Here is a 26,641-nt window from a genome sequence, read left to right as displayed (position 1 = left end):
AGTGCAGGTAGTGACGTCCATGCTTTTGCTTTTAGTTCATATTATTTGAACTTTAGATGCAAGGAGAATCCAGGTGCCCTCACAACCCAGAGTGGGGTTCAGCGCGTCAAACTTGTTTTTGCTTTGCTCCACTGCTTGATTTTTGGGTATACCCGTAATCTTTATTTGCCTTTAGTTTTTTCCCTGCCCTGTTTAACCCGGTGTTGTTTACCAATTTTCATCTATGTGCGTTCCTCCTTGTATTATTCCAAATGTATCCACATCTTGTTGTTTGGCAACAGGTTTAATAAAGCACCACTAAAATAGCATCACTAACTCTGTGAAGGACGGATTGCATTTCATATACCCGTTTCACATTGAAAGTCTCCCACTGGTTTGCCAAAGAGAACAGAGAGAAGGAAAGCTGCAATCAGCATTGGTCAGGCCCTCGCACACACCCACACACACGCACGTTGAGGATACTGGCCAGACTCTGGTTGACGGTGCCATGCTGTTCTGTGACCAACAGAGTCTAGACGGTAGATAGTGTGTGTGAGTGGTCAGGTCATTTCTTAAAACTCTTCTTTTTCTTCAGCCTCTAATGTTTGGGCGGAATATAACAAAACGGTTAGATGATGCGTACCAGCGCATGTAATTGGGAGAAAATCCATTTAAAAAAAATAAATAAATAAAAAGTCAAATGGGAAAAAGAGTTTTTTCTTTCTTTGTGGGCCGGTACCGGTGGTTTGGGACCACTGGTGAAGAGGACGTTCAAACAAGTTTTCTGATTTGTATTTTTCTTAATTTATTTAACATTTACTGTTTTGACAGCTCAGGTCCCAAAAATACAAAAAAGCACAATATACATGTTTTTGTGCACTTTATTTAAATATATATATATATATATATATATATATATATATATATATATATATATATATATATATATATATATATATATATTACAACCTGCTTGTGCACTTTTTGTTGATTTTTTTTCACTGTGAATGTGCACTGTAAATTCTGTTTTTTAATAAAGGGTTGGAAATTAATGCTTTGCTTTTTTTTGTTTTTTTTATCCAATTCATCAATTATTCTAAAGAAGAATTGACAGATTAATGGATTATTAAAATAATTGTTAGTTGCAGACGGGTGTCCAAAAATGTTTCAAAGAGGGTCAGATTTGAAGTGAAGATTCCCGTGTGGTGAATAGCCCTTCTGACATTTTTTAACCATAACAATTACATGCAAAAAATAGATCATCTTCACACGTAGCCAAATATAAGCCACTCAGGAAAGTGTGAACGTTCAAAAAACCTAAATAATGAATTAATAAGGCCAAAGCTGCGTGTCGTATGAAATTGGACTGCGGGCTGCAATTGGTCCACAGGACTTTGGACAACTTGGATCTAAGCCAAACATGCAGCGGGAAATCATACAACTTGGGCTTTAAATATATGGTAAAAGTTTGGTTGTGTACTTAGTAGTTGTGCGCTACTACAGTGATTAAATATTTGCTTGTAGATGTTTCAATGCTCGTAGTCTCATCAAACGTGACATTTGGAAAAAATGTGACCATATGTAAGTTTTATCAGTTGATTCGTTCATTGATCTAAATTTGCAGAGCCGCCGTGTCGCCGCCCTTTAACGTATTCTGACAATCATATTGTACCGCATCTCAACAACCAAATTACACTGCAGTTTTTGCAAAAACGGCCAAGCATGCAAAGGTTTTCGACCTTGGTAGTATCTCAAGCACCTCGTTTTTTGCTAAGATTAACTTACAATAATAACAATAATAACTATGGTAACAAAAAAAAGAAGAATTAAAGCTGCAGTCAGTAGCAAGCAGGCCCTCGCATTCTCCTGCAAGTCGGAGGTAGTGGCTGGACTCCGGTTTATGCAACTGCGAGTGTCTGCGGCTCCCTCAGTTAGATGTTTTTTTCCTGCATGGAGCTGACTATTATGATTTGATATTTGAAATATTCCACCACTTCCTGTATCTACTGTGTGACCAAATACTAGAAGGTAAACATGCATAATGTTAATCAATATCAAGTGAAGACCACTTTATGTCATTTTTATCATAATTGGAGGATATCCGTTCCATAAAGCTGATATCCTTTTGCCTTTAGGTGGCATCATGACTGAGTTTGAATGAGCTCATTTATACCAGCAGGCCATTTTATTAAGCATGGCAAACCCTAGGAAGATTTTGTTAGTGCGTATCTCCAAGAAATCAGCTTAAATCCTTGGAGAGTTCTCACATGAATCTGAATGGCCAACATTCCATTGAGTTTTAGAGCATGGTCCCAATTTTAAGTTAAGTACCTAACAAATGTCATGCATTTATGCTCAACGTAGACCTGGGGCTGCACTTGTAGATCTGAGGGGGGCGCTATTCAAGTCATTTCTGACTGCTAAGCCAGGAAACCATATCAAATTGGTATTTACATCCTGCAAAGTCCCGTGAGTTTTTAGCATCAACAGCATTATAGGCTTTCCGCACCATATTTGAAGTCAAATTAGATAATGCGCCTTGGAGTTACAACAATTTCTTTCAAGGTTAACCGCAGAGGTGTAAAGGGCATTGTTCATTGTAGAATAAACATATTGAGGCATGGTTTAAATCCACTCTAGGAGGTGCTACAAAGCATTTTTTTCATACCAAAATACAAGATATGCGTAATATTTTTTTTTCACCTGTCGTGAAATAAATGACAACTTTGGTAGGTTTTTGAATGTGACAAAGCCGCCAAATACATTTGCGAGAAGAACAAGAAACGCTATAGTTTCCGTCTTGGCCAGACGTTATCAGTTGCTCGGGCCCTGTTTATCTGGGCTGATGCTTAGGCCGACATTTTCACATTAAAAACATTGTCGCTTTGACTGTGTTTGAGTACTAACAAAAAAGTCCACTTCATTGTCCCGCTGTCTGTCTGTCAGGTGTCTTTCCGTCCGCTTCACCTAATCCAAATCCCTTTATTCCTTTTCAGATGTTGATGAATGTCATATGCGACAAAACAGGAACTTAAAACAGAAACATGTTTCAGAATTCCAGCGAGATACCAGCATACATATGCTCCGCCGTTGCCATGGCAAATAATAAGCACATGATGCTTCAAATTTTGGTTAGATGCAGCTAATTATCATGCATGGACACTGCCCAGATATGTTGCATTGGTATTGCTCTGTGTCTCTAGAGTGTCTTTTAGGGAGACGCAGCGGGTAAATAATTTACGAAGCCTCTCTTGGTGCAGTGTACACTGGCCCGTGCCCTCTGCAGCGCAGCACAGTTACGAGGAAGTGAGCTGTATGGAGTTAACTGAGGAAGAGCTGGGCCTGGCACTGTCAATAATTCAGTCCTCTGAGTTCAAAGACATCCTGTGTTTCAGAGGGGGAGAAATGCTGACTTAACAGTCTCCAGCTTAAAGACTTTTTGTTTAAGGGAAACCTGCACATTTATATAAGGTGCTGCATACATCTAGACTTCACACACGTCAATATTCGTACTGACCACAAGTTAGCCACTAACCCATTTCTTTCATCACTTTGGTTTTTGGTCCAAATAATCACAATGTCACATTTTTTCCAATACGTTTGTCCAAGGGGTGTCGGGTCTGGTCTGATAATCTTCTACATTTGAGCATCAACGGCTTTGGCTTGTGATGTCAGGATCATGATGACACACAGGGTTTGCTAATGGTGTAGGAGGTGGCAACACTTTGCCTGTTTGTGCGAGGTATCGCCTCTCTAACGTGATTTTAAGTAAAGTGACACATACATGATGCAGCCATGTAAAAATGATAACCAAAATGTGATGGTGCAATTAGCTGCTTTATCATTACATCCACAAATATATATAAAATATTATAATAGTTTTATATATAAAACCACAAAAACTGTGCAAACCAAATAAAATAAAACCAATAAAACCAAAATGTAAAATATACAACTACAGATTTTAGCCAAATGGAGAAATCAATTCAAATATATTAAAAAAACGTGGTTTAAAATATTGTCCCACTGTGACATAAACTAAAAGTAAAACCTTTTTAAGCAGCCTAGTCTGGTGTGTTGGTGTCGAGGTGTAAGATACGTAGGTCCAATAAGTCAACTGCTCAAAGTTGATGGGAGCCATCTAAATATATATGTCAAGGTTTACAGCGGTTTCCAAGGTACTTACATTTGAGGATAGATTGGTAATAGTTGAAGGCAAGAGACAATTTTCCCTCCAATAATAAGACTTACCATTAGCGAAGTTCAGTATAGGAATTCATGGCTGTAAGAATGATATAATAAGCTATAATAAGTAATAAGCTGCTCTTGCATTACGTAGAGCCTTCTTATATGATTTAGGACTGTCTTGCCAAACTAAACTAAAATCTTCTAAGTTGTTGGAATGCCAGCGTCATTTTTAAAGAGCCCGTAGCACTGTCAACAAGTTGGTACAATCTTGGTACTCCAAGATATGATGTTAAAAAAAAGACTGAATTACACCTTGAAATTTGACTACTGCAGATCAGAATGCATCAGATAGGATTCCTGTGTAGAAATGTTTTCCTGATGGTGCATAATCCAAGAATAACATTTCAAAGTTCCAAGTTATTAGATAATGGTCTGTTAAAAGAGGGTTCTGTTGAAAGCCCATTACATTTACCAGTCCAAAGTTTGGACACACTGTTTGAAATGAGAAAATGTGTCCAAACTGGTACTGTACGGTGGAACAAGGGAGAGGGTGTGGCTTTGACCTTGCTAACGCCACGCTACTCTGAGTTGACTTCCGGCTCAAGATGCATTGGAATTTTCTTGCTTGAATAACTGGCCGGGCGGAACGGTGATGTGGTGGTGAGCAATGTTGCCTCACAGCTATAAGGTGCAGGGTTTGAAACCACCTAGTGGCCTTCTTGTGTGGAGTTTGCATGTTGTCCCAGAGTCTGTGTGTGTTCTATGCGGGTATTCAGCCCTCTTTCTGCAGTCCAGAGACATGCCCTGGTGACTACTGTAGGTTAATAGGTGACTCTAAATTGCCGGTAGTTGTGTGAATGTTTGTGTCTCCATGTCAGACATTCGATTGAATAGCGATTAGCCAAACATACCGTATTTGCATTTGATCATTACGAAAAAAAAGCTGTCAGCTGTAGACACTTTTTTCCACATAGAATTGAAGACGATTTGAGGATGAATACTTTTTGCTCTCCTAAGATTAGAGAATGTGAGCATGGAACTTGGGGACTGACTCAAACGTTTGACAAAGCCGGTTTAGTACCGACTGAATGATTGACACCATGGAGGCGCTGAACTGCAACATCAGTCCTCCCTAACCTGACACACTATTTTTACTGGCTGTCCATACTCTGCAGCTGCTTTATAATTCATCTACTGCTTGCTAATGCATTCAGTGTTTCTGGTTGGCCGCACTCTCTGCACCTGCTTTATAATTCATCTTGTGCTTCCTAATGCGTTCAGTGTTCCCAGGTAAGAAAGTACTAATTATTCATGTCTTGAGGGGCTTTTTACGTCATGAAACACGCTGTGGCCGGACAGTCACAGAGTGAAGACAATCAAGGGAGAGCATAACTAATGTTTCTTGCTTCCCGATTTTACACTGGTCTGGTCTTTCTATCACCGGAAAAGGTTTCCATTAAGTGGTAACAGATATCATTTCCGTTCAAAGTAACTTCTGCAGTGCTGAGCCATGAAAAGCAGAAATCCAAACCAATGGCACATTCATTAACCTTCACCCATTCAGAGAGTCCTGCTGATCGAGTCTAAAACAATCAAACTTTAAATTGAGTCTCAAAACTGATTTTTTTAAAACTACTGAGAGAGAGAGAGAGAGAGAGAGAGGGACTACCTGCAATGATACGTGACAATTGTTACTCTATCACACAGACACCCAACTGGCAAACTAAAATCCAGTCAGTCTATGGTCTTTGAAACGGTGAAGTTTAATTTGTCCCATCTAGCGAAACCAACAATACAACAGCAGCAGAATGGAAAGCACTTACAGAGTAATTGCACAGTAATACTCAGCATTTACTGCTCTCTAGGGCCCAATAATACGTTATAATACAGGAACATGTACGCGGCACGTATTGGAGCGCGGCAGACAACACAACAATAGCTCGTTGAATACAGTGTGGTGGACTATTGGGACCATCATTCATCATTGCAGCATGGGATAAGTGGGACAGGTTCCCTTTAAGGGAATTATGGTTATTACGGTAATGGGACGTAATGATGGGGTTAAAGGTTAGGAGGGGACAGTGTAGTTGGATTTTTTTGATGAAGATGTGCAGCCTAAGAACCAAAGGTGTGCCAACTCTGATAATCCCAGCTAAGACAACGACAACCAACGACATTGGTAACCATGAATCTACTGTACGTGTCCAGAAGAGGAACATGAAGACCAGAAGCCATCGGAGCTAATGGACATAACGCTGATGTTGCTCGGAAAACACGCCAGATTTTCTATTTTAACTTTCCGCAGCAGCCTCCTGTGACGGCGTAGGCAGCGTTACCCAACACCGTCATTACCGATTGTTGGGAATTGGTCGGCAAGCGGGCCATAAATGCTGCGGAGCCGCGCTGGAGCTGGTACAGCATGGCTACAAGGGGGGACAACGCTCATTGCAGCAGCAGACCATCAAGGAATTTTCTGCACACTTGTGGGGTAGCATGATTTTTCCTAAAGTGGAACTTTTCCGAGGTTATTGAGTGCCCCTACATGCTGGACATCCCCAAAACAGCGCTACTTTTCGCCCAATTAGATTTTTGAGGATGCCGTTTGTTCTCAAAAATGCAGCACAGACTTTCCAGTCTGACCTTCTTGTTTGTCTATCTAGATGACATCTTGGTGGACAGTTCATCCAGGTCGGAGCATATGGCTCTCCTCCAGATTCTGTTCGAACCCGGTTTGAGTTGACTTGACAGTCCGTCAGACGGTCCCTCGTCAAAAGTGGACGCTGTGGAAAGTTTCCACGGCCCTGCAGGAGTTTTAAGGCATGATGAACTTTTCTCACCGCTTTATTCCCCAAGCGGCAAGGTTGATGTGGCCCCTGTACAAAGCCCTGAAATCCAAGTCCATCAAACAAGCTGTTGGCTGGACCGAGTGGACGAACAAGGCGCTTTTGGACGGCAAGACAGCTGCAACATTTTATGCAACAACATGCAACAATTGTAACCCAAAGCTCCAATTGCCTTAACCACAGATGCTTCAGCGGCCGATGCAGTGCACTAGCAGTCGGTGAAAGCGGCCATGGCAACCACTCACTTTTTTCAGTCGACAATTACGTCCTAACGAGCGGAAGAAACGGTCAGGAGCTTCTTGGACATTTCCTTGCCATTCACCACTTTCTGTTTCTGCTGGAGGCTTGGCAGTTTGTAACTGTAGTGGATCACATTGGATCACATTTGCTATGAGTAAGACGGCCAAACCCTGGTCAGCCCGCCAGCAGAGCCAGTTCTCCTTCATCTTGGAATTCACCCGAGGCCCACAGTTTATCTGAACTATGGAACGCACTTGCAGAAAGCTTAGGAGTGAAGCCCCATTGTACTACTGCCTATGACCCACAGTGTGTTATGAGAGCAGTTACATCATTTATTAAAAGCGGCTCACGACAGCCTCAGGTAGCTAAGGACACCCTAACCCCAAAGAGGACTTTCAAGCCTCATCAGCCCAGTTGTTTATCAAATCATTTCAAATTAGTTTAAAGCAGTAAGATCAATCTGTTAACATAAAGATGAATCCTACCTATGCAAACATTCAAAGTATATTATTAAATGGGATGCATCATTTATTGTATTTAGTATTTTTATCAATACGGTTGGTGGATTGGTTAATTATCAATACCGTCATTGGTTATTTTTGATTATATTATGAAAAAAGACATTATCATTCTTGGCCTGAATAAAAGAAGTTCAAACATCTTTAAAACACATTCTCAGCCAAAGAACTAGCTAACATAAAGTATTTCATTCATTCTCCTGTTGTCCATCATCATCACTAGAATCAGAAGTCATTGGGTTTAACAATTTAACTCTGAATAAGTGTCAAAAATAGATGTGCTCAGTGTTAACTACACTGTACGTAGAGTTACACCAAGAAGTGTGACAGTGGTGTACAGTTACATTTCAAACCTATCAAAGAGTTAATTTAACTCTTGTGTCGCAAATACATCTGATCAGTGTAAATACAGTTAAAAACCCAAGTACTTGACACTGGATAATGACTCCAGCTCTTTCGCACAATTGACTCGTGAATGGTCAAGAATGAACTTTTTGCAGTGGGATTTCAACACTTTTGCCTAACATCAGAAAATGAACTCTAATTAAAGTCTCTAATTTAAATGTTGCTGTATGCCTGACCTGGGGAAGATCAATTATTATTGTCTTTACTTTTATTGTGCTACTCTGTATCTTTGTATTGTGTGTCTTGTGAAAATGAGAAAATGTTTCTAAACTAGATATCTATTGAATGCAATTCAATTGCAATAAACTCAATTCCGTGTGTTGATATAACAGAGGAATGCGGTCCTAACTTTAGTATCTGTCTAGTTTGGCTGACGGGGTCGTCCCTCAATCAAGAGAGCTTCCCCTCGTGAAACTTGAATGTATAATGTGTAGACTGAATTGTTTTTAGACGTGAAAGCTGGTGTTGTTGTTCATGATGAATCTTTCTTCAGATATCAGTAAATGACAGCAAACCTTTTTTCCTTTCTCTTAGGATCACCACAACAGCTGCCTGCATGATGGACCTGCGCAGATACCCGTTGGATGAGCAGAACTGCACCTTAGAGATTGAGAGCTGTAAGTGACAAGTCTGTTTTTATGTCTTTGTTTGTGAATGCATGGTTGATGCAGCCAGCTAGTTCCCAACCAGTTCCTACCCAACTTACAATGTTTCCCCTCCTATTTGCTGACAGGGGGTGTTTCCACAATAAAAATGCTTGTTTATTCAGTTGTAGTGTGTCACCATGAGATTATGCTTCTTTCACATTAAGCAACTCAAGCACACAAGGGAATTTATCTCTTCGTTTTTTTAGATTTTCACCTGTTTCTTTGACTTACAGTATTTGCTAGAATGTAAATTGTTTGCCTCCCCTTGGTTTATCAGTTGTTATGAATTACTTAATTTTAACAGAAACAGTCAAAATTCGGGACCTGTTTGGTAGCAGGAATTCCCAGTGAGTGAAGAGTAAGCTCGTCCTTACAGCCGGAAAATGACGGCTTGATTGGAAAGAGAATTTCCTTCTCTCGGTGTCTCTCCTACCACCCCCCCCCCCCCCCCGAGAGGTGTCAACACTTGTTACCAAGAGGGGATCCGTCAAAAAGTCCTTGATTCCACTTCAACGGTGCTTTGTAAAATATGTCTGTTTAAAAAAGGTGGCATGGCACTTGAATAGAGAGTTCAAGGTTAATTTACTTTTTGAGCCAATTTTCCACACTTGACCCTTGGATTATCTGGTGTCCTTTAATCTATAAGGATCCTGTGACGTAGAAAAGGTTTCTGTTCAGTTGTGTCATCAACCTTCTTGTAAAGTGTTTAAAGTGTCCTCTTGCGCTCTGATTCTTTCTCATGTTCTTTAGGTAGATGGGACATCTTGTAACACACATTATCCTTTAATTACCATCATATTGGTTATCAAGGCTTTATCACAGGGAATGAGAATAAGGGCCCATAGTAGTGCATTGACTTAAACAGAGATTATCCTTAGAAAACATCTTTGAGATCCATAAATGACAAATGGAGTGTACTTGTATTGCACTTTCCTAGTATTCTGACTATGCAAAGCTCTTTAACGCTACATTTGATCATTCACCGATTCACAAACATTCACATCCCCCAAAACAATCACAGGGAATTTCCAGACAGGCGTTATTTAGATAAGTAAACCACATTTAAGGAATCTAAACATTTATTTTCTCAAACTAAATATTTAAAGGCTAAAGTGACATTTTAACATCCTTTATTAACAGTAGGCCTACTCAAAAACGTCTCTGAGAGAAAACTATTCAATTCTTACAACTAGGCATTTCCTAACAGTAAAGTTGGCCCCCAGTGTTTTTTTCTCTGTAGCAAACTGCAGGCCGGTTTGTGTTTCTGACCATGACTAGGTGCAATGTGTGTGACTCAGCTCACTTATGGCATATGAATAGCTAAAGACCCAAGAAAGCAGTGTCCAATGTCAGGTTGTTGTTTGAGTAGTTTTTATGAAAGCTGTAATAGGAATTCCACAGGGCAAGGTTCATCTCATTTTGAGCAGGCTCTCACACTGGACCATTATAATGAGAGGGAACACCACAGCAGTGAAACAGGACAATGGGTGACAAAATGATTTCAAAAGTAAATAATTGGAAATGCTCAAATGCATTCTGAAGAAACATTGCTTTTAAAGACAGGTTTTTTTCACCTGCGTCTGAAGGACAGCGAAAGGTTCTGTGATCCGGCTTCTGTCACTTTCTGCTCTCAGTAGATTCCATACCGGCACTTCATTAATGTGCAATACCAATTCAATTGTTCAAGATTTTCTATGTACATTAATCTATATTCAACCGTTAAGTTATATTTAGCCTTTCATGGTGTATTCATTGATCGAAGGCTTAATCTTTTCTTTTCTTGTTGCACCATTACGCTGCTGTAAGGCTGCACATTCCAGTGCAGCAGCACTTAAACATGGTCACCTGGAGGGAAACTATTGGTTCATTTCTACGGTTGGAAGCTACCAGTCACAAAGGTTTACACATAATAAATTAAATTGAACATTGTTTGTGTTGTGGTGAAAGGGGTTAGTGCTGGGGAAAAATTAGGGTACCTCTTACTGCCAATATGGTATATTTTTTTGTTGATAATATATATATTTCAAATTAAATTGGACAGCCTGCTATATTTACTGTTAGTGTAATTTATTATTCTTGTTTGGTGTTTTTACAATTCATAAATGATCATTTATTTGTCAATCGTCCTTTCTGTTGTATCTTTTACATTGTTTATTTGTACAAATGACATCTATTGCATTCTGTCCATCCCGGGAGAAGGTTCCTCCCTAAGGTTTCTTTTCTTATTCCCCATTGAAGGGTTTTTCCATTTTTGGGATGATTTCTCTGTGCCGATGTGAGGGTTTCGGGACAGAGGATGTCGTGTGTGTACAGACTGCAAAGACCTTTATTCATCAACATAAATTTCATAGAACTGTATGAAAATAATTGTAAAATCTTTGCAATGTAGGCATGTAGATGTTTTTCATGGCTAAATGATACGTCAATGTTATTTTGCAAATATTCAGAGTAAGGAAACTTCCTTTTGAAGATACTTCAAAACAACATCTTTAAACAGGGTAACCTTCTCAACCGATATGTATCACCACTCATCATTCACATCTATTTCATACTTCACTCGACCCCTTAAATTGCAGTTCGATTAAAAAGCTCAGATCAGGGGCGCCTCCAGGAAAGTCTGGAATTTTTATTTTTTTAATCTGCGCATGGCAGTTCTGCCCCGACAGGTCTACCACCCCCCCCCCGCCCCGCCCTGTCTGTATATCCGTTTGCCCGATTACTACCATGGCCCACCCTACTTCATTTTCTCCAAGACAAACTCTGTCGGATACAGGCTAGATGTGGGACAGCATTGTTACCGGTCCAGGTACCCAAGAAAACACTTCACAGCTGGTGTCTTCACTGCATTGTGCTTGAAATCCCAATGTGCTTGTCTTTGTAGTGCATATAATGTTCAACTTGTTGTATTCCCCTGCCTCTCTTAGATGGATACACCACTGACGACATTGAATTCTACTGGCAGGGAGGAAGCAACGCAGGCTCAGTCACTGGCGTGGAAAACATTGAACTGCCCCAGTTCTCGATCATAGACTACCAAACCCAATCCAAGAAAGCTGTGTTTGCCACAGGTAACAGAGTTAGTGGTTCTCAACTTATCTTATATTCTTTTAATTATTTTTGACGTAACATTGTTATGGTTAACATAATTTATAACTTAATTTGAATCCTTTTAAACAAATTGTTCAAACTTTGTGCCTATGCAGGCGCAGTAGCCCATTTATGGGCTCTGAAATCAACATATTGTTAATACTAACAACTGTGTGATATTTATCACAGAGACAGTCTCATTGACTGCTCATCAAATTTCATATTTATTTGATTTGTAGCACTAAATTAACAATGTTATTAGAACTCTAAATACATATCTGCAACCCTGTGTGTAACAGGCTCTTATCCACGTCTGTCCCTGAGCTTTAAGCTGAAGAGGAACATTGGCTATTTCATCTTGCAAACCTATATGCCCTCCACCCTGATCACCATCTTGTCCTGGGTCTCCTTCTGGATCAACTATGATGCCTCGGCTGCCAGAGTAGCCTTAGGTCAGTGACTCTTTTTGTTCTTTACATTAGCAATCATATTTGCTTATATGATCTTTAATCATATTGTTGGCATGAGTTTATGAGGCAATATCATTGTGTTAGTCCACTACTTTGGTCCATACCAAAGCTTCATAACTTAACTTCATTACTTAACTGGAACACCATCTTTTTCTACAGACATTCATGGGCGACAGGGCGATAAAGAAAAATAACTTTGTTGATTCTCTGACTCTTCTTCTCATGCCGTTTTCCACGTTGGTTCACACATTCACAGCGTCGGGTTAGATTCTCTGGAATCTCTTTTCAGTTTCACATGAAGTAAAATATAAACACCATGTGGTATTTGCACAGAAATTTGCAGGAATGAACAGGAAGATCATGACTCAAAGTTGTTTTTGTTCTTTTCCCTTAGTTGCAGTACAAAGTGCAAATATGAATTAAATAAAAATACAGATTATAAATTAGATAGAAACCATGTTGCTGACTTCTTTTAAGGGAAATATTTGAAATTATTTTGTGTGTTTTTAAGGCTGAGAACTATGATCCTTCAAAATTTTGTAAACATCCCTCTAATGCAGTTCCAAAACTTTCAATATGGCCGCTGAAGTATTGTCCCCAGAAATATGACATTTATGAGGTATTGATTATTCGTCAGCAATATAGCGTCATATTGGGTGGGTTATTTCAACAAAATATTAAAGAAATTGAGCCATTGTGGATGAGGCAGAAAAATGTTTGTAGTAATTAACCAAAGGTTTTATTAAAGAACATAATATAACTAATTTAGTGACATGAAAATCACTAAAAACAGGTTTAAGATAATAAAAACAACCCCAATTGGTTCAATACTGTATTTTAACCTTAAAACAAAATCAGGTGAAACAAAACCAAGCAACAGAGCAACCAGAAGACCACAAACACATCAAACTAAGGAAAACAAAACAGAAGTAAGTAAACTGAAGCAAAACCAAAGATTTAAACTCTCTCTCTCTTTCTCTCTCTCTCTCTCTTTCTAGCCTATGGGCTGCATTTAGAACTCTAGCATCAGTCGCTGGATTGTTTAATGTCTTATTCTCTATTTTCTCTAAAGTTTAATCTTCTATTTTTAAGATAGATAGATAGATAGCTACTTTATTGATCCCTCAAGAGGGAAATTTTGGTATCACAGCAGTATGTGCAGGGAAGAAAATAGAATAAAAAGATACACATTATATACAATATAATAAGATAGAAATATTAAATTATTAAACTAAATTAAATAAACTAAAACTGAAACAAAAGAATAACCCTCCAAAAGAGACAATAATAATAATTTGTAAAAGGAGAAGAGGAAGAGCAGCAACATCACAGCAGTACAGGGTTATTATTGTCATTATTTAGCCAGGGATGATTGTATTGTAGAGTGTTATTCCACTGGGCAGGAATGATCTCCTGTATCGGTCCTTGTGACAGCGGAGCTGAAGGAGTCTGTTGGAGAACGTGCTCTGCTGTCCCTGTAGCAGGTGGTGGAGGGGGTGGTCAGGATTATCCAATATGGATAACAGTTTCTTCAGTGACCTCCCCTCCAACACCTTTTCCAAGCTGTCCTGTTTGCAGCCAATGATGGAGCCGGCCTTCTTAACAAGTTTGTTAAGTCTGTTGGTGTCACCGGCTCCAATGCTGCTCCCCCAGCAGACCACGGCGAAGTACAAAGCACTGGCCACAACAGACTGATAGAACATCTCCAACATCTTCCTGCACACATGGAAGGATCGAAGCTTCCTCAGGAAAAAGAGTCGACTCATCCCCTTGCTGTAGACGGCGTTGATCTTGGTCTTAAAGTTCAGTCTGTTGTCGATGGAGACACCCAGGTACTTGTAGTCCTCAACCATGACCACCTCCTCTCCCAGAACCCTCAGCGGTAGTGGAGCCGTCGTCTTCCTCCCAAAGTCGACCACCATCTCTCTGGTCTTGGCCACGTTCAGGGGCAGGTGATTTCTGCTCGCCCACAGGGTTAGTCCTCCACTACTGCCCTGTACTCCTCCTCCCGTCCATCCCTTATACACCCTACCACTGCAGAGTCATCAAAGAATTTCTGCAGATGGCAGGACTCCGAGTTATACTGAAAGTCAGTGGTATATAAAGTGAACAGGAAGGGAGACAGAACAGTTCCCTGTGGAGCTCCAGTACCACTGACAACTGTATCAGACAGCACGCTGCCCAGTCGGACAAAGTGTGGCCTGCCTGTCGGTAGTCAGTGATCCAGGAGACGGTGGACGAGTGGCTTCACAGTCCATGCCGCTCACCAGGGGAGATAGAGGGGGGAGGGAGGAAGGCAGCAGAGGTGTGGGGGGGGTGGAGGAGCCCTTTGAAGTTGGGGGCTCTGTGTCCATGCAGCTCACCAGAGGGGACCGGGGAGAAGTCAGCTGAGGTGTTTGGGAGGTGAGGTGGAGACAGATGAGGGCTGTGAGCTGAACCTGTTGGAGAAGCAGTTCAGCTTGTTTGCCCTCTCCAGGGAGCCCCCTGGTTGACTCTGTCTTCCCTTGAAGCCTGAGATCTCTTTCATGCCGGACCACACCTCCCTCACGTTGCTCTGCTGAAGTTTGGCCTCCAGATTCCTCCTGTAGGAGTTCTTACACTCCCTGATCTTCACCTTCACTGTGGGTGAGTGGGGAGCACGGTCGTCCTCCAATCAGAGGGTTGTCGGTTCGATCCCAGGCCCGGCTAACCCGCATGTCGTTGTGTCCCCCCATTTTCTAACCCGCATGTCGTTGTGTCCCCCCATTTTCTAACCCGCATGTCGTTGTGTCCTTGGGCACGACACTTAACCCAACATTGTTCCTGTAGCAATGTTACAGGTTCCTGGTACGATTCCTGTCCTGTGTGTGAATGGTAGTTACTGATGTGCAGGTGTCACTGTCTATGGTTCTCCTGTCATCAGTGTATGAATGGGTGTGAATGGGTGAATGATGTCATGTAGTGTTAAAGCGCTTTGAGTGGTCAGAAGACTAGACAAGCGCTATACAAGTACAGGCCATTTACCATTTCCTTCAGGTTGCGCTGAACTCTCCTGAGTTCCTCCCTGTCCCCAGACTTGAAAGCTGCTTTCTTCTTGTTAAGAAGCTCTTTCAGGTCCCTGGTAATCCACGGTTTGTTGTTGGGGAAGCAGCGGACAGTCCGGGATGGAACGGTGGTGTGTTCACAGAACTTGATGTATTCTGTGACACAGTCAGTTAAGTTGTTTATGTCCTCCCCATGTGGTCCACACAGCACATTCCAGTCTGTGGACTCAAAGCAGTCCTGCAGTGCCTCCTTAGCCTCCTGTGACCATCTCCTCACAGTCCTGGTGGTCACAGGCTGCCTCTGCACCAGAGGAACATAACTTGGAGTCAGCAGGACCAGGTTGTGATCCGACCGGGCGGTAGCACTGTATGCATCCATGGCATTAGCATACAGCAAGTCCAGAGTTTTATTGTTCCATGTGGGGCAGTCAACATACTGGTGCAGAGTTGGCAGAGCTTTATCCAGAGTGATGTGGTTAAAGTCTCCTGTAACGGCCAAAAATGCACCGGGATGCTGGGTCTGTAGTTTGGACACAGTGGAGTGTATGGTGTCTACTGCTGCCTCAGCGTCAGCTGATGGAGGAACGTACACTGTGATGATGATGGCGGACGTGAACTCCCTCGGCAGATAATAACGACGTATCCCCACAGCTAACAGTTCAATGTTCAGGCAGCGGCCCTGGGGCCGTCACAGAGCTACCCAGCCCGGAGAAAGCCGGGGTCCCCCATTTGGAGCCAGGCCCAGATGGAGGCTCCGACAGCGAGCGTCTGGTGGCCGGGCTTGCCACGGAGCCGGACAGGCACAGCATGAAGGAGTGTGGCGGCACCCCAGAACTCTAATTCTCATGGGCTCACCACCTGTGGGTGAAACCGATGGGGTCGGGTGCGCTGCTACAAGGTTGGCAGTGACAAAGGGGGGTCTAGATGTAACAGACCTGGGTGGCAGATGCTGGCTCTGGGGACGTGGAAGGTAACCTCTCTGGGGGGGAAGGAGCTGGAGCTTGTGCGAGAGGTGGAACTTTATCAGTTGGATCAGGTGGGGCTTACCTCTACGCACAGCCTCAGCTCTGGAACCACACTCCTGGATAGGGGATGGACTCATTGTGTGAGGCACCAGGCGGGAGTGGGGATACTCACAAGTCCCCGGCTGAGTGCTGCTACATTGGAGTTTACCCCTGTGGACAAAAGGGTCCTTTGGGTGGTGGCGAGGAAAACTTACAACAGACAACTGACTGTTGTCTGTGCCATATGCACCAAACAGCAGCTCGGAGTATTCTGCCTTTTTGGAGACCCTGAATGGAGTCCTGCAGGGTGCTCCAGTGGGGGACTCCACTACTGGGAGACTTGCGCACGTGGGCGACAATGGAGATAACTGGAAAGGCGTGATTGGGAGGAATGGCTTTCCTGATCTGAACCCGAGCGGTCGTTTGTTATTGAACTTCTGTGCCAGTCACGGATTGTCCATAGCAAACACCATGTTCGAACATAAAGATGTTTGTGGAGCTGAACCTCAGGACTTAGTCTCAAAGAACTACACTTCACAGAGTGCACAAGCAGCAGCAAACCGGTTGCTTGTCACCTGATCAATCATTGTCACTGATTTGGAGCACCTGTGCATGGAGGTTCTCATTAATTCGAACAAACAAACAGCAGAGAGAAGACAATCCAAGTTAACCCATCGGTGAAATGTTTCATGTTTAAAATGCTGCTTAATATGGTCATGCTATGTTTAACTGCTGTGTAGATTGCAGCATTGAATTCATTGATTTTTTGTTAAAATATTTCATTTTGAGTTTGAAAAAAAAGAGGATTTTTAAACCCATTTAAAATTCATTGGAAATGTTTAATTAAAATGTCTAATTTAAAAGGTAATTTCTATTCTGTCTTTAAAGGTTTTCCCCGAACAGACCAATCAACTGAAAAAGCCAAATAAAAGTGATAGAGTCGGAAATTTGAGTTGTCCTTGTGTCCTTTGGAAGGTGAACAAGAGTAGGACTTGACAATGTTCATAAGTGTATATAGTAGTAGAACACCCTAGAACACCCTACGCCAAAAATGATCGATTTTGTAATTGTTCGTATCTGAGGCTGCATGTTCTGGACCCTCGGATAAAGAGAGGGGCAGAGCTGTCAACTGATCACCATCCGGTGGTGAGCTGGGTCAGTGGATGGGGGAAGACTTAGGACAGACCTGGCAAACCCAAGCGTGTAGTGAGGGTGAACCGGGAACGTCTGGAGGAGGCCCCGGCCTAAAATATTTTCAACTCACACCTCCGGTGGAGCTTCTCTCACATTCCTGTGGAGGAACCAGAGTGGTGTATGTTCAAAACTTCCATTACTGGTGCTGCGGCAGTGAGTTGTGGCCTCAAGGTCTTCGGTGCATCAAGGGGCGGTAACCCTCAAACCCCACCGTGGACACCGGTGGTCAGGGAAGCCGTCCGACTCAAGAAGGAGGCCTTTGAGGTTATGATATCCAGGGGGACTCTGGAGGCAGTTGCAGTGTACCGACAGGCTTGAAGGTCAGAAGCACCATCCAGTCTACATGTGTTTTGTGGACCTGGAGAAGGCGTATGATTGGATCCCCCGAGAGATAATGTGGGCAGCTGGCAGGCAAGTCGGAGGCGTTTCCGGTGGGGCTTAGGATTCGCCAGGGCTGCACCAATCTTCTTTGTGGTTTTCATGGACAGGATATTGAGGCGTAGTCGCGGGGAGGAGGGTCTACAGTTTGGGGGGCTGTGGATTTCATCGCTGCTTTTCGCAGATGATGTGGTCCTGATTGCATCTTCTGTCTGTGACCTCCAACTCTCACTGGAGCAGTTCGCAGCGGAGTGTGAAGCGGTCGGGATGAGGATTAGCACCTCTAAATCTGAGGCCATGGTCTTCAGCAAGAAACCGATGGATTGCCTACTCCGGGTAGGGAATGTGTCCTTAACCCAAGTGAAGGAGTTCAAGTACCTCGGGGTCTTGTTCACGAGTGAGGGGAAGATGGAGGAGTCATGACCGAAATAACTAAGTCACGGGTACAAGCGGCCGAAAAGGGTTTCTTCAGGAGAGAGGCTGGTGTCTCCTTTAGAGATTGGCTGAGCTTCTCACCCTTTCTTGAGGAGCTCGGAGTTGAGCCACTGCTCCTTTGCGTTGAAAGGAGTTTGGGGTTTTAGGTTTTTGGCATCTGGTAAGGACGCCCCCTGGGTGCCTCCCTAGGGAGGTGTTGTATGGGTGCATGGTTGTCCATTGTCTTGCTGTCTTAGTGAGAGCCGAGACAAATTTACCTTAAATTATTACACAATTAAAATCGCTTTGCTTTGCAGATATGTTTTTACATTGATTAAGGTTATAAAGTAGCATCAATTTTTTTTTAAATTATCATTCCTCAATTATCATTAACGAAAATGTCACCCTCTCTGTAAAACATTGTATAAAAGTGTAACTATGCAGTGTTTTCTGCAAATTGCTGTCACAATGGCCGGGGTGGCGTGGCTGGAAGCAGGACTCAGACGCAGAGTTTTGAAAACAAATGGGAATTTTAATAAAAACACAGGGGTTGCGGGGGACTGGAGTCTATCCCAGCCAACTTCGGGCGAGAGACGGGGTTCACCCTGGATGGGTCGCCAGCCAATCGCAGGGCTACACAGAGACACACAGCCATCCACACTCACATCCACACACCTTTTCCACATCCACACGCAATTTAAAGTCCCAAATTAACCTGATCCCCAGTGCATGTCTTTGGACTGTGGAAGGAAGCCCGGAGTACCCCGAGAGAACCCACGCAGACACGGCGAGAACATGCATTGAACATACAAGAATAATAAAGCAATGATGATTATTTTTTTAATTTTCTCATGTCTTTTTTCAAATGTTATACAGGTTTTTTGATTGCATATAGCTGTCTGAATGATGAGGTAACTAAAAGACCAACACCAACTTGGTCAAACGGTCAATCGCGGTTGTTTTGAGGAAAAACAGAAGTGTCTGCTTCTTTTTGAGTTCATTCTCACTACCAACTAGTCACATACTGACATCTGAGCAGTGGCCTTAACTTCAAACTACAATGCTGTAGGGACCCCTTCTACCAAGTGACAATTCAGGACAGAACATTTCAATGGTTACTTTTAGTTTTTAAACAAGCCTCTAAAGGTGGTCCCATGGGAAAAAGCCCTGCCTTTGTTGGGTACTGATGGAAGAATGATTAGTTTTGCTGGAATTTGGACCTTAAACTATTCATTAAACTTCATGAAAAATTGATTGATTATCAAAGGAACATTATCCATCCTGAGGTAGAAATGAGTGCCCTTACTGTATTTCATGGATCCAATAGTTTAAATTAAAATAAAAAAATTAAAGGATTGCACCAATACTCATTATTTCAGATATTATATATAGATTTAACGGGGGGGTGCGAATACACATTTTATGCCAGGCTTGCACTGGTGGACACCCTGCTATAGTATGCCAGGAAGACACAGCTGAAGACCTTGCCGCTAAACTCAGAAATATGTCCAAGACAATGTAATCAACATTGTGGCAAATGCTTGTACAATGCATTCTTTATTTCAATCTGAACCAGGTAGTGGCACTACATAAAAAGTCAGGTCATCACCAAAATCATTAAGATACATTGACCTTGAATTTCTCGACAAACATTACTGGCAATAAATCCAGTATTTGTCATGATATATGGGTCTCTATTAAAGTGGTTGACTGAAAAACCGGTTGACTAGCACAGACTCACACCACTACTTAAACAGAAAATGGAATTCTTTTAAATGTCGTGGTGAAGGAGAATGTTGTAAAAGCCTATATTTTCAATCAAGCCCAGCTAGAAATGTTTGTTGGCTTTACCTATAAACGCAGACTCATGGGAAATTATCGTAAATCCCTTTTAACACTCACAAAATGTTTATGACGGTTGTTTTATAGTAAGGGCTTATAGCAGACTTCTTTTTCTGTAGCTTTGCTGAAAGACCTTCTTGTAACCATCCACTCCCTCTGCTTGTGTGCAGGTATAACCACGGTGCTGACGATGACCACCATCAATACCCATCTTAGGGAGACTCTTCCCAAGATCCCCTATGTCAAGGCCATTGACATTTTTCTCATGGGTTGTTTTGTATTTGTCTTTCTGGCCTTGTTGGAGTATGCCTTTGTCAACTACATCTTCTTCGGTCGAGGTCCCCATCTGCAGAAGAAGGTGGCAGAAAAGGCTGCCAAGTCTAACAACGAGAATAAGAGTAGACTGGAGAGCAACAAAGTGCAGGTGGGAAAGGAGCTGAACTGTTTTGTTAACATCATAAAGCCTGGAAAATCCAAGCTTTACGTGTGTGTGTGTATATACACACACACAATTTTATATATATATATACACATATATATATATATATATATATATATATATATATATATATACATATACACATATATACATATATACATATACACACACACACACACACACACAAAGATATGTATTTCTCCAAAGCGTTTTGAGTCTAGCTAATGGCTTCCGTTAGCCCCTTAAAATCTCTAAAGGTAGGCGTCCAGGTGGCATCCTGATCAGATGCACAAATCAACTCAACTGGCCCATTTTATCGTAAAAGACCAGCAGCTCTACTCTAGGTTCCACATAGTAAAAAAATGATTCAGTCCAATGGGTGGGTTATAGATGGGGAGCGGAGACAGAATCAGAATGTTTGTTTAGGAGGGAGGGACAAGGGAAGGGTTTGCCAGGTCTCCTAAATAGCTCTGTCCATGTGTCAGACTCCTAATTAGCTAACACCAATCACCTGTGTGAGGGGGGGGGCACAGAGAGCGAGTGATGCGTGTCTGTGTGGTTGTCACAATGACTGCTTTGCTGCCATGTTCCCGTGGTGAGTAAACTATGATTTTACATGAAAACACACACAAAACTACTAACTAAAAAAGTCCAAAAATAATTAAGGTTAAAGCTTAAAAAATGTTAACCGTCGAGACTTTTTTTTACCAGATATACAATGGTCTAGGGCGAGAGTTGGACTTTGCTGTTTGGGTGCTGTGCCTAATGTGTGAGTATGTCCCATTGATCAGATTGTTAACAATCACAGCTGCGCCATCGCCGTGACAACCGGACACGTGCATGCACTCACACACAGGTGATTGGTATTAGCAGATGAGTCACATGATGCAACTATTCCGTCTACAGTCAACTCAGACCAACATCTTGCAAAGCCCTCGCTTGTCCCTTGTTCCCTCCCTCCTCCAAGCCTCCCTCCCCCAACTCCCTCTACTTCTCTCTCGCTCTAACTCACTCAATCACTCTTTCTTTTTCCATATTTCTCCCTTGTTCCCCTTTTTGCTTTCTCTGTCTCTGTTTGTCTGTCTGTGTTTAGTGTGCAAAGCGATATAGCGTTTTTTGGTGTATTTATCCGCTGTTGGAGGTGGAGAGTATAGAATATTGCGGTTTATGAGTGTAAAGGTGTTTGTTTGGACTTGTTTTGGGGTTTAGTGGTGCTGTATTGTGTGTTTTGCAGCCGCACAACTAAACAATACCAATGACCAAACCCGAGTGACAGTGGGTCAGTCGGGGCCGCATGAACAACGTGGTGGTGATGTTCATAGATAGCGTGGAAAAAGCCATATGGTGGCGGAGACCGGAATCATGGTGAATGAGGCTCGTGTCGGTCCTGCCTGTCTCACAAGAGAACGCTTTTGATCCTAAATAAGATAAACTAGGATCGCAACCTGGTGTTCAGACAAAGAGTAGACTGGTTTGATTATGTGGCGTTTGTTGCCTCTGATATGCCAGATGTTTCAGGTGTGGTAGTGAAGGACATCTGAGCCAAGCATGTCCAGGGAAGACCTGAGTGCAATTGCGAGTGACGGAGTGAATGAGGGGATGGGTGAAGCCCAGCGGGTGGGGCAGGCGAGTGAATGAGAAGGCGGTTGGAGTCCAGCAGTTTGGTCAAGGGTGTGGAAGAAAGGATGGGTGGGGTCCAGCTGGTGGGTCAGGGTGGTGAAAGGGGACAAGAGGAGCCGGGAAGCAGTCTGAGACGCACGTTGAAGGGATGGTGTCTACAGACAGCGATTTGCACATGGAAGGAGAAGAGGTCTATAATTAGATTAGATTAGATTCAACTTTATTGTCATTGCACAGGGTACAAGTACAGAGGCAACGAAATGCAGTTTCGCCTGTAGCCTGCAGCCTTCACGGCAGACCTGGGGTGCGTCCTCGAACAACCGCATAGGCTGAACCGAGCGGTCTCTGAAATGGGACGGCGTGGCCTACGGGGGGACTTCCTGCTTGCGTTATCAGCTTTACCTCTGCTGCTCCCGTTGCCTAGCAACCTGCTGTGCTTAACAATAAAAGTCTTAAAACCTGAAAAACGTGGTATAAAGGAGGCAGCATGACTGAGTTAACATCCGTTACCAACGTCACGTAAATGAACTGATGGGTGGAGGTCTGGGGGGTGAAACTCCTCTTGAAGATTACCAAAAATATGAAGTGGGTACAGCTGGAGGACTACTTCACCCAATATTGAGTTGTGGTGTACTAATCTGGAGGGTGGGAGTAAACAAGGTAGTGGAAGCTACACTCACCCAGAGGATCAACAAAGGCAGTGGGAGAGCAATTTGTGACTGAGTGGAATGCGGCTGAAAGGAGGAGCAAGGACCAACTACTGGCTCATTGGCACCGCAGACGTGCTGCAGAGGAACCATGTGCTGATTGGCTGGAGAGGGACTGAGTCATTCAGTGTTTTGATTCGACCAAAAGTCCCCGTGTTTTTTTTTTTTTTTTTTTTTAAGAAAATAAAAGTTTTTGAAAATCAAAATCAATCTTTCCCCCTCCCCCTCTCTCTATCTGTCTGCCCCCCACCCAACCCAATTAAAAATAAAAGCCCCAATGGCAGTGATTGATCCTACTGAAATGCTTGTGATGAGCCCTCATTGTGATCAATGAATAACTTCTTAGTTGGAAAGACAAGCATTCTGTCTCCTAACACTCTCTCTCCATCACCTGATCCCATCATTTCAAAATAAAAGCCTCAATATCCGTAACTTACAGTAATTGAAAAAATACATATTATGAAATCTAATAACCTCCTTCCTCAGGTTGACGCTCATGGGAACATCCTCCTAACCAACCTTACCAGTGAGATGAGTGGAGCAGAGATGATGGGCGTTCTCAACGACCCTCGAGCTACCATGTTCTCTTATGACAGTGCCAGCATACAGTACCGCAAGCCCATGACCAGTCGAGACCTGTATGGTCGACCGCCCATTGACCGGCCAGTGGGCAACAAGAAGGGTCGCTTGCGGAGGAGGGCCTCACAGCTCAAAGTCAAGATCCCCGACCTCACCGATGTCAACGCCATAGACAAGTGGTCTCGTGTTATCTTCCCAATTGCATTCACCTTCTTCAACCTGGTCTACTGGCTTTACTATGTCCAATAGGGTGCCAGAGGTGAACCTATGTGGCAGCACCACTGCTAAAGATTTGATAGAAAAGCTACCTAGATCTTGTACAGCAAAGAAAATGAAGGAGTACTCAGTCCATTTGTATAAATCCTATTTTGGAATGAGTAGTACTGGATGTCTTTACAATGTAAATACAAATGAACATATACATATATATAAAACAGAGTTATAATTTATTAAAAATCCTATCACTTTTCCTGTACTCATCTATACGAAATAGATAAGAATATTCAAATTTAAGACTGCAAAGTTCTAGCATTTCTAAGGTCACACAGATCGAAAAGACCGGTGAGTCCAAGATTATGGGCAATGATCTTTCAATTTGCTCTATCTCTTTTTCTTACCTTCTGTTATATCACTTTTTGCATGTGAATGGAACACAACTTTGTATTTGCTTAGGTAAAAAAGAAAAGAAAATAGGAAAACCAGAAAAACAAGTAGTATTAACTGTTGTTACATGATTTCTTTGACCGATGGGACTTACATTGCAATGAAGTAGTCCTTATTTTGTTTGAACCCGGTGCTCTTACTGAGGTCATTTTTAAAGAGTTGGATATGTATCATTGTGTTGAAATCCTTCTCAAACATACATGCTTGCGCTAACAAACATGTCAGATTGCTTTCTGTGAATTTATTTTTGTTTCTTTAAAAAAAAATGTACATGGCTGTACTGAGCCACTGTGGCTATTATAGTAATTATATTGTATGTTTTTAAACAATTATTGCATTTAAGGTAAGTACCAGACAGATGTTAATTTGAACTCAAAAAAAGTTGTCATATTTGTACCTACTATATTCTCACACCGTCTAGGGGCATGTACAATGTAATTTTCTTTCAAGGAAATCAGGTCAAGAAGAAGCAATGATGTCGCCATGCGCTTAAAATCATGTTAAAAAATTCAAGCCCTGATAAAACTCGCTGCTGGTTTTGAAATACCTGGCATTACACAACATTATTTTCCAAAACCTCAAATTGTACTGTACATAATTGTTTAATTACATAGAGGTTGATCCACTTCAATCTGTTAAATAATTAAACGGCAAGTAAGAGGTCAAAGTAACATTCTTTTCAGCGGATTACCTCTTATGTTATTATCAAGGATCGTATGGTCAGTTGTAAGAGTTTGCACCAGTCCTTCTGTCAGGTTCAAAAACTTTTCAAGGCAAGCTAGTTGCGAGGACAGCAAGAGTAGGTGTGACCAATTAGCATCACAATGAAGTATGTTTAGTATGTGTAGTTACAAGTTTAGAACATGTATAGATAAGGATATAGATAGTTTCTCACCTCATGGTCAGTGCCAATGCAGAAAGTGGCGTCTGCTTCACAGCACAAAGAGAGGACGAAAGTTGGGTTGTATAGGTCAGGTACGTAGATGGGCATGTAGCAGGGGACACTTAACATTCATCTTTTTGCTTTAAAATAGAAACCCTACGGGCCAAACATCAGCATGTGAGTGTTGGCAACCACACCTTTGTTTTAGTTGTCATCTCTCCCTAACCGTCACATGGTTAATCAGTCACAGAAAACACATTATCACTGGACGTAAGCAAAGGTTATGCAGAATTGTCTAACATGTCCATTATTGTGTCACTTGAAAGATAGGATTTAGCTTTACAATCACAGGAAACCAAAGTGAAGGAAAACTCTCTGCTGTCCCGGGCTGAGGCAGATCTTATGTGCTGAAAACTGTAAAAGAAGAGAAAGGAGTGGTCCTTTCTTTTTCTCTACTGTACTCAGGTGTCTCTTGCAACAGAGATAAGGAGATTACCCGCTTAAATAAAGGTTATATGATGGTTGTTGACTTCACAATGGTACAAGCATTCTTTACAGAAACATATTCCCATGCCGGACAGAAAGTTCGACATAATTTGTGGCAGTTCAAGGGTCATGTCCAATTTTTCATGATGGGGATATTGCTTTGATCTAAGGAACTGACATCTACTCATGCGTGACCGATGGAAAGAAAAATCTACACGCTGTGTATATTAGTGTGGTCTTTCTCCAGGATTCCCCAAAGCAGCTTCAGCTCCCATTGTCATATTGTATATTCTAAGGGCTTGTTATATTGTCTATTGGACAAACAGCATTCCTCTATTGCGGGGGTCTTCAATATTTTTCAGGCCAAGGATCCCTGAACTGATGGCGAGGTGCAGCAGGGACCCCCTATTCTACGGAGTTTGGTCCGCCATCTTTAATTTTTGAGCTTGGCGCTCTTTAGACGTGAGCATAAAGGCGATCTGATTGGCTGGTGACTGTGATGTTGTATTTGCATGAAAGGAGCTGTGAGTGAACCAGCTTGAGAGCTGCTGAGGGAAGCTCAATGTGTGTTGCGAACTGAAAGATAAGGTCTTCTCCATCAATTTATCTGTTCGCTACAATAAGTTGGATTCATGTAAATGTGTATTTAAAGACAATAAATACAATTCTAATTCTGATTCTGAAGACATTTAAATTTGTGGGAAAAAAAAAGGTAAAAATTGAATAAATTGTCTTATCGACCAAAGATTTTGCAAACCCCCTGTTGAAGACCTCTGCTCTATTGTTTATAGTCTATTCCCCCAGTTGTTGATTTTGTGATCAATCTCCCGAAGGTGGTAACTTGGCTTGGAGGTTGTGTGACTGTGAAGGCCATGATTTGCATACATACATTAAATAGAAGCAAGATCTGAATGGAAAAATGATTATTCAAGTTTTTGTTAGTTTCAATATATGGGTCTTTACATTTGTTGGGCTCAAGCTTTTATCGTTAAGGTGAAGCAGGGCTCTAGCAGACTAACAGACTTTCTTGAT

The 26,641-nt window shown here is 42.2% G+C and overlaps 1 protein-coding gene across 1 annotated transcript in view; it reads left to right on the top strand.

Moving 5' to 3' along the window:
* Nucleotides 1–26,328, top strand: part of gabrb1 (gamma-aminobutyric acid type A receptor subunit beta1) — a 45,766-nt gene extending 19,438 nt beyond the window's left edge. Inside the window, exons 5-9 of the mRNA XM_040200536.2 lie at nt 8,708–8,790; nt 11,745–11,888; nt 12,207–12,359; nt 20,403–20,656; nt 23,485–26,328. Of these exons, the coding sequence (XP_040056470.1) occupies nt 8,708–8,790; nt 11,745–11,888; nt 12,207–12,359; nt 20,403–20,656; nt 23,485–23,826 (976 nt within the window). The 3' untranslated portion in view covers nt 23,827–26,328. The remainder of the gene's footprint in view (nt 1–8,707; nt 8,791–11,744; nt 11,889–12,206; nt 12,360–20,402; nt 20,657–23,484) is intronic.
* The last annotated feature ends 313 nt before the right edge of the window (nt 26,329–26,641 follow it).

This window comes from Gasterosteus aculeatus, chromosome 15 (assembly GCF_964276395.1).
Source record: "Gasterosteus aculeatus chromosome 15, fGasAcu3.hap1.1, whole genome shotgun sequence".
NCBI classification, from domain to species: domain Eukaryota; kingdom Metazoa; phylum Chordata; class Actinopteri; order Perciformes; family Gasterosteidae; genus Gasterosteus; species Gasterosteus aculeatus.
This window is presented reverse-complemented; position numbering and strand designations above follow the sequence as displayed.